The following is a 12,863-nucleotide window of genomic DNA, read 5'->3' as shown; positions in this document are numbered from 1 at the left end:
TTCTTTTTTGTTAGTTACAAAATTTTTTTACACAAATAAAGGCAAATCAATGTTAAATGTCTTCAGTGGGCTAATCCTACTGTGGTTATGTAGGAAAATGTCCTTGTTCTTTGGAGTTATATGCTAATGTATTCAGAGATTAAATATAATGATGTCTAACACTTCTAGAGGAATTGTGGCAAAACATTGACAACTGGTAAATCCAAGGGAAGGATATATTGGTGTTCATAGCAGCATTCTTTCAACTTTGTCCTGGGTTTGATTTTTTTCAAGATAAAATAGAGTAAAAGATGGACAATTTAAAGAAAAAATATCTTAATCCAGGAATACTTAAAAATCAGTAGAGCATTTGTCAATGCCCTTCTAAAGATTCAGAAGATATGGGTAGGACCCAGGGGCCTGCCTTTTCATGGCCCGGGTGACCCTCAGGCAGCTGCCCAGGCCACACTTTGAACAGGTTCACTGAGCACTCTGCCCTTGGAGTGTGGCTTGCTGGCACAGCCCATTATTTCCCATTCTCCAGCTGAGGAGCGGCTGGCTGAAAGATCAAGCAGGCGGATGGAGACGTGATTTTACAGTGAGGGTGGAACCGGAGATTGTGAGCACAATAGAGAATGGTGAGGAGTTGCGGAAAGATTTTGTCTTCCTGCCCTGTCTTTTGGCTTCTGGAGGAACAGAGGAGGCTCCTAGAACTCAGGGAAAGAATGGAATGAGGGCTCCAAACTCCTCATACCAGTGCTTCTCTGACTCTATTTTACACTCCCTTGGATAAATATCATCTGTAAACAAACAAACAAACAAAAAAAGAAATCACAATAAGTTTTGAAGTATTCCGCAAATTCCAGTGTTCCAGGATCCTTGAGTCTTGAACTCAACATAGATGCAGACTGAACACGTCAGCACGTCATTCTGACTTCTGACCAGAAGGTGGCAGCAACATACCTCGCTTTATTTTAGGGGCCACCAACAAAGAGATTTTTTGGGTGCCTCACACGCGTTCAATTGACCTAGGTCCCGCCGCAGACACCACGGACAAAAAGATGAGTACGATCTTATCGTTGCCCTCAAAGATCATATTGTCAGGGAGCGGAAAGTCAGAGGCAGACATATAAACAGATTACCAGTTACTAGCTGTGTGACCTTAGGAAAGTTACTTAACCTCGCTGTGCCTCAGTTTCTTCAACTATGAAGTGGGAATAGTAATAGTACCTATGTCATAGGGTTACTGTGAGGATTAGGAGTGATTAAATAAATGTGTTAGACCTAGCACTGTATCACTATGTGATACAGTGAGAGAAGGGATGAGCTGGCAGGGATGCCCACAGTGCTCCCTAACTGGAAGCAGTGGAGCCCCAGGTGGAGATAATGGGAAAGAGTTCCACTCTGGTAAAGCCACTCTGTCAGTGGGGACCCTGCAGCCAAACTGGGCTGGGAGAGTCTACCTTCAAAAGTGTGGTGCTGGATCCCTTCCGGCTGAGGCTCACCTTGGGTCCTGCAGGCATTGAGTGAAGAACACCAGCAGGGCCACTCAGGGCCTGATCAACCAGGACGCGCCCTTCCAGAGGAAACCACCACTAGCTCACTGTACAAGCTCAGACATGCAACTTGGTCCCTCTGAGCCTCAGGTCTTACCTAAGTGATGGGGAAATAGGACCACAGGGACCAAGGAACAGTGGTGAGTTCCACATCTGGGACATCGCAAGAGCAACTATAAAGTCAGGCAATTCAGGAGCAGCGAGGACTTGGAGCTAGGGACTCAAAAATAAAGCTGGGGGGCCAGGTATGGTGGCTCACGATTGTAATCCCAGCACTTTGGGAGGCCGAGGTGGGTGGATTGCCTGAGCTCAGTAGTCTGAGATCAGCCTGGGCAACATGGTGAAACCCCCTCTCTACCAAAAGTACAAAAAAATTAGCCAGGCGTGGTGGTGCGCTCCTGCAACCCCAGCTACTCAAGGACTGAGGCAGGAGGATCGTTTGAGCCTGGGAGGCGGAAGTTGTAGTGAGCTGAGACTGCACCACTGCATTCCAACCTGGGTGACAGAGTGAGATCCTTCTCAAAAAATAAAAATAAAATAGGCCGGGGGCTGTGGTTCATGCTGTAATCCCAGCACTTTGGGAGGCCAAGGCGGACAGATCACGAGGCCAAGAGATGGAGACCATCCTGGCCAACATGGTGAAACCCATCTCTACTAAAAATACAAAAATTAGCTGGGTGTGGTGGCGTGCCCAGGATGTAGTCCCAGCTACTTGGGAGGCTGAGGCAGGAGAATCGCTTGAACCCCGGAGGCGAAGTTTGCAGTGAGGCAAGATCGCGCCACTGTACTGCAGCCCGGTGACAAAGCGAGACTCCGTCTCAAAAAATAATAGTAGTAACAATAATAATAATAATTAATAATAATAAAATAAATAAATACATAAAAATAAAATAAAGCTGGGAAGACAAAGGAATCCTGGAGAGGACCCTGGACTTCACCTAGGATGTGGAGTGGAGGTTTAGGTTTTTAAATTTTATTTTGTTTTTTTAAATTTTTAAATTTTTATTTTTGAGACGGAGTCTTGCTCTGTCGTCCAGGCTGGAGTGCAGTGGCGCAATCTCGGCTCACTGCAAGCTCCGCCTCCCGGGTTCACGCCATTCTCCTGCCTCAGCCTCCTGAGTAGCTGGGACTACAGGCGCTCGCCACCATGCCGGTTTACTTTTTTGTATTTTTAGTAGAGACGGGGTTTCACCGTGTTAGCCAGGATGGTCTCGATCTGACCTCATGATCTGCCCGCCTCGGCCTCCCAAAGTGCTGGGATTACAGGCGTGAGCCACAGCGCCTGGCTGGTTATTTATTTATTTATTTTGAGACAGGATCTCAGTCACTGGGGCTGGAGTACAGTGGTGTAGTCACAGTTCACAGCAGCCTTGACCTCCTGGGCTCAGGTGATCCTCCCACCTCAGCCTTCCAAGTAGCTGGGACTACAGGTGCATGCCACCATGCCTGGCTAATTTTTGTGTGTTTTGTAGAGATGGGGTTTCTCCATGTTGCCCAGGACTGGTCTTGAACTTCTAGGATCAAGCGATCTGCCTGCCTTGGCCTCCCAAAGTGCTGGGATTACAGGTGCGAGCCACTTCGCCTGGCCTGGAGTGGAGGTTTGTGTCAATCCTAGACCCGGAGAGGCAGAGACCCCAGCTGACAGATGCAAGTATTAGGGATGTGCTGAAGCAGAGGGTAAGGCTGGGAGGAGCTTAGCATGTCTTTTTTTTTTTTTTTTTTTGAGACAGAGTCTCACTCTGTCGCCCAGGCTGGAGTGAAGTGGCGCGATCTTGGCTCACTGCAACCTCTGCCTCCCGGGTTCAATAGATTCTCCTTTCTCAGCCTCCCAAGTAGCTGGGATTACCGGCGTATGCTACCACGCCCGGCTAATTTGTTTGTTTGTTTTTTGAGACGGAGTCTCACTCTGTCACCCAGGCTGGAGTGCAGTGGCGCGATCTCCGCTCACTGCAAGCTCCACCTCCTGGGTTCACACCATTCTCCTGCCTCAGCCTCTCCAGTAGCTGGGACTACAGGTGCCCACCACCACGCCCGGCTAATTTTTTGTATTTTTAGTAGAGACAGGGTTTCACTATGTTAGCCAGGATGGTCTTGATCTCCTGACCTTGTGATCCGCCCGCCTCAGCCTCCCAAAGTGCTGGGATTACAGGCGTAAACCACTGTGCTCCACCGGCATGTCTTTGTTCTATGACTGTTCTTTGGCCAGCCATGGATCTCTTTACTCTCCCAATCTCCCACTCTCTCTTGCCTACATGCCCTCCTAATCCAGCTTTGAGCCCGTGGCCTGACATTTAATAGCACTCTTGGCCAGGCGTGGTGGCTCACGCCTGTAATCCCAGCACTTTGGGAGGCCGAGGCAGGCGGACCATTTGAGATCAGGAGTTCGAGACCAGCTTGACCTACATAATGAAACCCCGTCTCTACTAAAGTACAAAAATTAGCCAGGCATGGTGGCAGGTACCTGTAATCCCAGCTACTCGGGAGGCTGAGGCAGGAGAATCGCTTGATCCCAGGAGGTGGAGGTTGCAGTGAGCTGAGATCATGCCACTGCACTCCAGCCTGGGCAACAGAGCAAGACTCTCTCTCAAAAAAAATTAAATTTAATTTAATTTAAAAATAGCACTCTTGCCAGTAACCTAAACTTCGTTACTCACCTTCCCTGCAAACCCCTGAACACATGCAATGGTTGTTTCTCTTCCAGCCTTCATCAGAGCAGCCAAGGGAGGCAGGAGGAGGAGGAGCGATGAGAATACTGGCAAATACTTCTACAGCATGTACTAGGTGCCAAGCACTAAGTGCTTTACAGAGGGTAACTCGTTTAATCCTCCCAACACCATGAGGTAAGTACTGTTATTATCATTCCCATTTGTGGATAAAGAAAATGGGGTGGCCAGGCGCGGTGGCCTATGCCTGTAATCCCAGCACTTTGGGAGGCCGAGACAGGTGGATCACGAGGTCAGGAGATCGAGACCATCCTAGCTAACATGGTGAAGCACCGTCTCTACCAAAAATATGAAAAAATTAGCCAGGCGTGGTGGCAGGCGCCAGTCATCCCAGCTACTCAGGAGGCTGAGGCAGGAGAATGGCGTGAACCCGGGAGGCGGAGCTTGCAGTGAGCTGAGATCGTGCCACTGCACTCCAGCCTGGGCGACAGAGCGAGACTATGTCTCAAAAAAAAAAAAAAAAGGAAGAAAAAAGAAAGAGAGAAAGAAAGAAAGAAAGAAAATGTGGTGAACAGAGGTTAAGTGACTCAGAAAACCCAAAGCACACAGCTAATTAAGGTGAGCAGCCATGAATGAACCTGCACCATCTGCCCAGAGTCCCGGTCCACCAGGGGAGGATGAGGCCAGGGAGGACTTGGCTTCTTCCGCCTTGGGTCCAAGCACTACTTTCAGCAACCAGGGGCACAGTCCAAAAGAAGCCCAGACTCTCACTGCTCTTGGGGCTGACATTATCACTCTGGAGGTTAATAATAATAGCAATAATAAAACCAGCTTCCATTTTCAGGCTTTAAGATGTGTGTCCTAAGCACTTCACATGTATTTATTTATTCCTTTAGTCCTCCCAACAACACTATGAGGTAGAAGCTACAGTTAGTTATCTCCCTTTTCTTGAGGGACATGAAGGGACGTAGTGACGAGCCTAAATTCTACAACAGAGTGGTGGATCAGATGGGAAGTGTGGCAGCTGGATGCCAGAGCCCGGCTCTTAACCCAGACTCTTTGCCTACCTTTGCTCCACCTGGAGTTGCTGGCCTGCTCCTTCTGCTTTAGGGGAGGAGCCTCTTCTGCCTGGCAGTTCCCCACCCAGGCCTGATCCACAGCTCCAGAGCCCTGCTGTGGCAGCCCTCTGTCCCTTCTCCTCCGAGGCATGTAGGTGGCCAGCGGAGCCCTTAAGCAGGGTGAGGACGGGAACTCCATCTGGAACTCCCCAGGCCCAGCTGCAGCCCCAGCAGCCTCTACTCTCAGAGGCTTGGGTCCCCCACCAGTGCCCTGTAGACAGGGCCTGAGCTGGTCCTCCCCAGGCCTTGCCCGCCTCTCCTGATGCAGAGCTGGCTCCCTGCTCCTGGAGGGTGGGGCCAAATCCGGGATAGATGGGGCTCCAGGCCAACAGCAGCTGGGGCTCAGTGCCCAGGACTGCGGCAGGAAGCTCCAAGGCTTCCCTAGCCCCTCCTCACACCCACCAAGCCTCCCGGCCCTATCCCGGGTGGGACCCTACCCCTCCCAATTCCCAGGAGTTAGGGGAGGCCAAGCTGTCATTTATTCGTCCTGTCCCATCTCTCCCTTCCTCCCGCTTCCCACTCCCCTGGCAACCAAACCAGACCCATCAAGGAGAAGGAACTGGCAGCTGTGCAGGGAGAGACTAATGGCCCGGAAGGAAGGAGGGGCCTGGAAAGGAGACGAAGGCGGTAGGGACTTGAGCAGGGCGTTGGCCCTGGCCCATCTCACAGGACGCACAAAGGGGGGAGGGGGCTGCTGCCCTGCAATACTGAGGAGCTGGCCAGCCAGGGAGCCGCCCTCCTTACCCCCAGCCAGATATCCAGGCAGGAACCTCAAACCTGCTTCCCCAGATGCACTCTCTTGTCCTCAGGTCCCATCTGAGGCAGACCTGTCTCACAGGACAGCGCTGGAGTCCCCAGCAGCAGCAGCAGCCCCAGCCCTATGGTTCCTGGCAAACCCAGCAGACCTCAGCAACCCGGCTCCTGCAGACGATCCGAGCTGCCTCTGTCCACTCCTGGGCAGGTTGTGCTTGCATTCTGGAAGCTGTTTGACATACAAAGGCCAGATATCAGCCTTCCCGCTACCTCTGGAGTAGGGGAGGGTGTGGTGGGATGTGTGATTGTGTGTGTATGTGTGTGTATGTAGTGTGTGTGCGCATAGATGTACAAAGCTGTGTGTATGCATCTGTTTGCGTGCGCAGGTTTGTGGACCTGTTCTGGGGCCTTCTCTCTTTCAGACTGCTGGGGATGGGCACTTTTTCTTTCCCCATCTCTTCCCCATCCAGCCCCACCCATCCCTGGTACCTGCAACTCATCAATACTGGAAACCAGCTCCTGCCAGTCCATCCATCTCTCAGCCTTGGCAGCCGCTGTTGCCCCTCAGCCCCCTCCCCTTCCTACCTCAGGAATCACTCTGGTTCCCGTAAAGCCCATGACTGAGCAGCAATTGGTGTGGGGTTGGGGGGAGGGAGAATCCAGTAAACCAAGACAGAATACAAAAGGCCCACTTAGCCCAGCCCGTGGCATGGGGCAGACCCTCCCGAGTGGGATCCAGAGCTGGGTCCAGCCACCCTCAGCCCCCTATGATGTACCCACCTCATTGGGGCTTGTTGCGGGGTAGGTCTAGGTTTGGGGGCTGTGTCTTTAAGGCTGAAACATCAGCAGACAACCTCTGCTGGGCCGTCTTCAGGGGAGGGGGAGGGGGGCTGGTCAGCCCATTAGCAGCAGAGCTGGCGCCAGGCACCAGCCCTTCACAGGGCCCTGGGGATTAGGGAGAGTAGCTCTTCCCCAGCCCGATCTGCCTCTGCGCCCCTGTCTCCTATTCCTCTCTGGGTGTGGTGAAGGAGGGGTAGCTGACAGCAGGTGAAAATAGAGCGTGGCCTTCAGGGGGCAAGTCAAGGCACTAGCTATGGGGCCTAAGCCAGGTCAACTCTCCCTCCAGCTGGCCTCCTCCCTACTCCTGTGCCAGAAGCCTGCCCTTTAACTTCAGGTCCTTCTACCTCGCAATTTTCAGGGACTCTAGTTCAAGTCAGGCCTTCCTACCCTAGGTTCTAGCTTTGGGTGCTTGTTGGGAGGAAGTGACCCCCACCCCAGCGGCAACAGGGGGCAATCAAGTGGGTAGAGGCCTGCAACCAGGGAAGGGAGGGGAAGGCGCTCCTGCTGTTCCGCAGGGGTGGGGCATCCCCCTCCCCATACAACCCCCCTCCAGCGGGCCATCAGGCCAGTGGGAGGAGCTGCCCGTGCCCCCCCTGAGACGCAGGGCTATAAAGCCGCCTCGCAGCGGTCTGCGGCTCCTTCCCAGCCCCCGGCCTAGCTCTGCGAACGGTGACTGCCCATCCTCGGCCGCAATGAGCCACCACCCGTCGGGCCTCCGGGCCGGCTTCAGCACCACCTCATACCGCCGTACCTTCGGTCCACCGCCCTCACTATCCCCCGGGGCCTTCTCCTACTCGTCCAGCTCCCGCTTCTCCAGCAGCCGCCTGCTGGGCTCCGCGTCCCCGAGCTCCTCGGTGCGCCTGGGCAGCTTCCGTAGCCCCCGAGCGGGAGCGGGCGCCCTCCTGCGCCTGCCCTCGGAGCGCCTCGACTTCTCCATGGCCGAGGCCCTCAACCAGGAGTTCCTGGCCACGCGCAGCAACGAGAAGCAGGAGCTGCAGGAGCTCAACGACCGCTTCGCCAACTTCATCGAGAAGGTACGCTTTCTGGAGCAGCAGAACGCGGCCCTGCGCGGGGAGCTGAGCCAAGCCCGGGGCCAGGAGCCGGCGCGCGCCGACCAGCTGTGCCAGCAGGAGCTGCGCGAGCTGCGGCGAGAGCTGGAGCTGTTGGGCCGCGAGCGTGACCGGGTGCAGGTGGAGCGCGACGGGCTGGCGGAGGACCTGGCGGCGCTCAAGCAGAGGTCAGGGGGCAGGGCTGGGCCGCTGCCGTCGAGGCGAGGTCGAAGCGGCCGTCGAGGCGGCTGCTCTTCCCTCCCCTCGCTTCCCCTCTCCATCAGCAGCCCAAGGGTGTGGCTCCCCTTACCAACCCAGGTGTGTGGGGGCAGCATCCTTGCCCACGGGCTCCAAGTGCCCCCCGCTACCCCTATGCTCTGAGTGTTTGGGGAGGTGGGAGAAGTGGGTATCTGTGCCTCCCCTGAGTAATGAGGAAACCCCCTTTTCAGCTCCCAGTCCGTTAGAGACAATGCGGGGCAATTCCATTAGACAGCCTCAGCCCTCCATTTAGAGTCCTGGGCAGCAGAACAGCCTCTAACCGGATCCTGGGGGGCGTGCGGTCTGGGGTGCGAGCTGGGAGGCGACCCCGCAGTTCAGCCTCTGCACGCTCTTCCCGTCAGGTTGGAGGAGGAGACGCGCAAGCGGGAGGACGCGGAGCACAACCTCGTGCTCTTCCGCAAGGTGAGTCCGAGCCCCTCTCCGAGTTCAGCCTCCCCACCGCTACCGCCGATCTCAGTATCCAGAGGTGGCATCGGTGGGCGCGGGGAGAAGGGGGTAACCCAGATGCCTCCTGAGGCAGACAGGGAAGGCCTGGTCCTTCCTTGGTCTGCGCAGCCCCTAACTTATCTTGAACCTCCACTGCCACCCCTCGAAGGACGTGGACGATGCCACTCTGTCCCGCCTGGAACTAGAGCGCAAGATTGAGTCTCTGATGGATGAGATTGAGTTCCTCAAGAAGCTGCACGAGGAGGTAAGTGGGCCCGGTATCAGGGGCGGCTTCTGAGGTTGTGGGGTGGTCTCGCTGGAGCTGGCGGGTGGAGCGGAGGCATCGCCCTGGGGATCAGGACGATGCTGGGTAGACGCAGCCCCTCCACCCCAGTCTACAGGTGGTTAGACTCCCACCCTTGCGCCACCTGGCGGCGGGCAGCGGGGCTGTACCTCCGAAACCTGGCCTCTGGTCTCGCGCCCGCGGGGGCGCAGGGCTGTACGCCCTGCCCTCCCTGGCGCCCCCTTCTGTTCGTTCAAGCGTTTCTTCTCTTTTCTGTGCACGAACTGCGTGGCCCGCGTGGAATTTGCGCCGCTGTCCATCCTCTGCCTGCTCCCGGCCGTAGGAGCTGCGAGACCTGCAGGTGAGTGTGGAGAGCCAGCAGGTGCAGCAGGTGGAGGTGGAAGCCACGGTGAAGCCCGAGCTGACGGCAGCGCTGAGGGACATCCGCGCGCAGTACGAGAGCATCGCCGCGAAGAACCTGCAGGAGGCGGAGGAGTGGTACAAGTCCAAGGTGCAAGAGCCGGGAGGGCCTGCGAGGCGGGACGCTGGGGTGGTGTCGCGCGTCCCAGCCGACTAAAGCCTGGGTTACCCCCACTTCTCAGTACGCGGACCTGTCCGACGCTGCCAACCGGAACCACGAGGCCCTGCGCCAGGCCAAGCAGGAGATGAACGAGTCCCGACGCCAGATCCAGAGTCTAACGTGCGAGGTGGACGGGCTGCGCGGCACGGTGAGTACGAAGCTGCGCGCTCGGGCCCGGGGAGCGGACGATGAAATGTTCTGCAACTGGCCCCTTCCACTCCCCTACCCCAGAACGAGGCGCTGCTCAGGCAGTTGAGAGAGCTGGAGGAGCAGTTCGCCCTGGAGGCGGGGGGCTACCAGGCGGGCGCTGCGCGGCTCGAGGAGGAGCTGCGACAGCTAAAGGAGGAGATGGCGCGGCACCTGAGGGAGTACCAGGAGCTCCTCAACGTCAAGATGGCCCTGGACATCGAGATCGCCACCTACCGCAAGCTGCTGGAGGGCGAGGAGAGCCGGTGAGGGTGGAGCTGCTGGGGCGGGGCAGGGCGGGGTCGGGACTGGGCCGGGCAGGGCGGGGCCTGGGCAGGGGCGCTGACAACTTGCTTCGCCTCTAGGATCTCCGTGCCCGTCCATTCTTTTGCCTCCTTAAATATAAAGACGACTGGTGAGTCTGGCTTACAGCCTGTACCTCTCCTTGTCCACTTCTGCCCTCCTCGGGCTCCTGCTCTGGCTCACCTCAGGGATCTCTTCTCCCCACGGAACTTCTGGGTCCTGGCCTGTACCCACCCCTACTCCTCAAACCCGCCCCTCCCCTGCCCTCAGGGATAGCAGTGGGAGCCTAAGAGGAGAGATTCCCACGCCTTCCCCCTTGAACCCTTTATCCTGCTTTCTTCAGTGCCTGAGGTGGAGCCTCCCCAGGACAGCCACAGCCGGAAGACGGTTCTGATCAAGACCATTGAGACCCGGAATGGGGAGGTGAGGCAGGTCCCCTAATGCCAGGACCCCACCATTTCCCATATTATTTCTGAGCCCCAGCCTGGCTGTCGCTAATCTTACTTAGGGTGGGTAATTCTTGGGGAGAGACAGAGAAGGAGACAGAGAACGTGGATAGATAAACAGGAGCCTCTGCTGGTTACCCCAGGGAGTGGGGCTCTATGATCCAAAGGAGTAGGATGGAGGGTGGCGCTGAATGGCTTGTGCCCATCATATGCCCTGTCCCCAGCAGGTGGTGACAGAGTCCCAGAAGGAGCAGCGCAGTGAGCTGGACAAGTCTTCTGCCCACAGTTACTGAACCCCTTGGTCCGGAGCCTTGACTCTGCCCTAGGCCTGCTCAAAGCCCAAACCCTAAGACCACTCCTGAAACGTCTCCTCTCCCTCTGCATGTGTCTAAAAGGTGGTACCAGGCATCCCTTTCCTGGCTTATGGCCAAGCCCTACCCGGCCAGCAGTCGCTGGGCCTCTCCCTGCCCTGACACTTGATGTGACCTATGTGCTTCCCTTTTCATGTCCCGATAAGAAGCCAATGATCCCCCCTCAGGACAAATCTACTCCAGCCACGATGAGAAGTGGGTCTGAGTTTCACATTTGAACCAAATAAAATGCTGTCAAGGGAAAACTCTCCAGTGCATTTGTGTCTGTGGAAGTGTGTGTGCGGTACCTGAGGGGAGGAGCCTCGGCGGTGTTCTCCCTTTGTCTTGAGTCATTTCTTTTCTGGCTGTCACTCTCTTGGCATCAATATACCCTTCTAGGTTTTCTACCTCTGTCCATTCCTTCTCAGCTTTTGTTCCTCACCTGCAGCCTGGAATGCCCAGCCACCTGCTGGGTGCCTCACAGGCCACTCAAACTCAACCTGTCCCAAACAGAGCTCCTCACCTCCCTCTGCAATCATGCTCTTCCTCTGGATTCCTTGCCCCAGAAGAAGGCACCACTAAGACACCTAGTGCCCAAGTTAGAATTCACCTCAGCTTATGCACCCTTCTTTTCTTCACCTGACCCCAAATTCTGTGAAGTCTACTTCTTTTGTTATTTAAAAAATTTTAATAGGCTGGGCGCGGTGGCTCACGCCTGTAATCCCAGCACTTTGAGAGGCCGAGGCAGGTGGATCATGAGGTCAGGAGATCGAGACCATCCTGGCTAACATGGTGAAACCTTGTCTCTACTAAAAATACAAAAAAATGGCCGGGCGTGGTGGCTCACACCTGTAATCCCAGCACTTTGGGAGGCCGAGGCGGGTGGATCACTTGAGGTCAGGAGTTCAAGAAGAGCCTGGCCAACATGGTGAAACCCTGTCTCTACTAAAAATAAAAAAATTAGCTGGGTGTGATGGCGGGTGCCTGTAATCCCAGCCACTTGGGAGGCTGAGGCAGGAGAATCGCTTGAACCTGGGAGGCGGAGGTTGTAGTGAGCCGAGATCGCACCACTGCACTCCAGCCTGGGCAACAGAGCGAAACTCTGTCTCTAATAATAATAATAATAATAATAATAATAATAATAAGCCCGGTGGCCAGGCACGGTGGCTCATGCCTGTAATCCCAGCACTTTGGGAGGCCAAGGCGGGCGGATCACGAGGTCAGGAGATCGAGACCATCCTGGCTAACATGGTGAAACCCCGTTTCTACTAAAAAAAAATACAAAAAATTAGCCAGGCATAGTGGCGGGCACCTGTAGTCCCAGCTACTCCGGAGGCTGAGGCAGAAGAATGGTGTGAACCCAGGAGGCGGAGCTTGCAATGAGCTGAGATCATACCACTGCACTCCAGCCTGGGCGACAGAGCGAGACTCTGTCTCAAAAAAAAAAAAAAATAGCCAGGCGTAGTGGCACACGCCTGTAGTCTCAGCTACTTGGGAGGCTGAGGCAGAAGAATCACTTGAACCCAGGAGGCAGAGGTTGCAGCAAGCCGAGACCGCGCCACTGCACTCCAGCCTGGGCAACAGAGCGAGACTCCATCTCAAAAAAAAAAAAAAATATATATATATATATATATATATATACCCACACACACATTTATTTATTTATTTATTTATTTATTTATTTATTTATTGAGATGGAGTTTTGCTCTTGTTGCCCAGGCTGGAGTGCAGTGGCTCAGTCTCTGCTCACTGCAAACTCCATCTCCCGGGTTCAAGCAATTCTCCTGCCTCAGCCTCCCAAATACTTGAGATTACAGGTGTGCACCACCATGCCCAGCTAATTTTGTAAAGTTTTTTTAGTAGAGACAGGGTTTCACCATGTTGGTCAGGCTGGTCTCGAACCCCTGACCTCAGGTGATTCACCCACCTCGGCCTCCCAAAGTGCTGGGATTACAGGCGTGAGCCACTGCACCCGGCCAAAAATAATTTTTTTTTTTTTTTTGAGATGGAGTCTTGCTCTGTCACCCAGGCTGGAGTGCAGTGGCGCAATCT

General features: G+C 55.0%; 1 protein-coding gene across 2 annotated transcripts; it reads left to right on the top strand.

Moving 5' to 3' along the window:
• The first annotated feature begins 1,445 nt into the window (after window positions 1–1,445).
• PRPH (peripherin) lies at window positions 1,446–11,070 on the top strand. 2 transcript variants are annotated; one of them, XM_063593531.1, is made up of 11 exons: window positions 1,446–1,675; window positions 4,237–4,375; window positions 6,126–8,146; window positions 8,579–8,639; window positions 8,833–8,928; window positions 9,290–9,457; window positions 9,549–9,674; window positions 9,758–9,978; window positions 10,078–10,127; window positions 10,359–10,438; window positions 10,689–11,070. In XM_063593531.1, the coding sequence occupies exons 3-11, from the start codon at window positions 7,602–7,604 to the stop codon at window positions 10,752–10,754; spliced, it is 1,413 nt and encodes a 470-aa protein (XP_063449601.1). In that variant the 5' UTR covers window positions 1,446–1,675; window positions 4,237–4,375; window positions 6,126–7,601; the 3' UTR covers window positions 10,755–11,070. The 2 variants fall into 2 exon arrangements, with proteins under 2 accessions (XP_063449601.1, XP_008949414.1); XM_008951166.4 differs by lacking the exons at window positions 1,446–1,675; window positions 4,237–4,375 and having other exon boundaries at window positions 7,318–8,146; window positions 10,686–11,070.
• Window positions 11,071–12,863: the final 1,793 nt, after the last annotated feature.

This window comes from Pan paniscus, chromosome 10 (genome assembly GCF_029289425.2).
Source record: "Pan paniscus chromosome 10, NHGRI_mPanPan1-v2.0_pri, whole genome shotgun sequence".
In the NCBI taxonomy this organism is placed as follows: Eukaryota; Metazoa; Chordata; class Mammalia; order Primates; family Hominidae; genus Pan; species Pan paniscus.
This window is presented reverse-complemented; position numbering and strand designations above follow the sequence as displayed.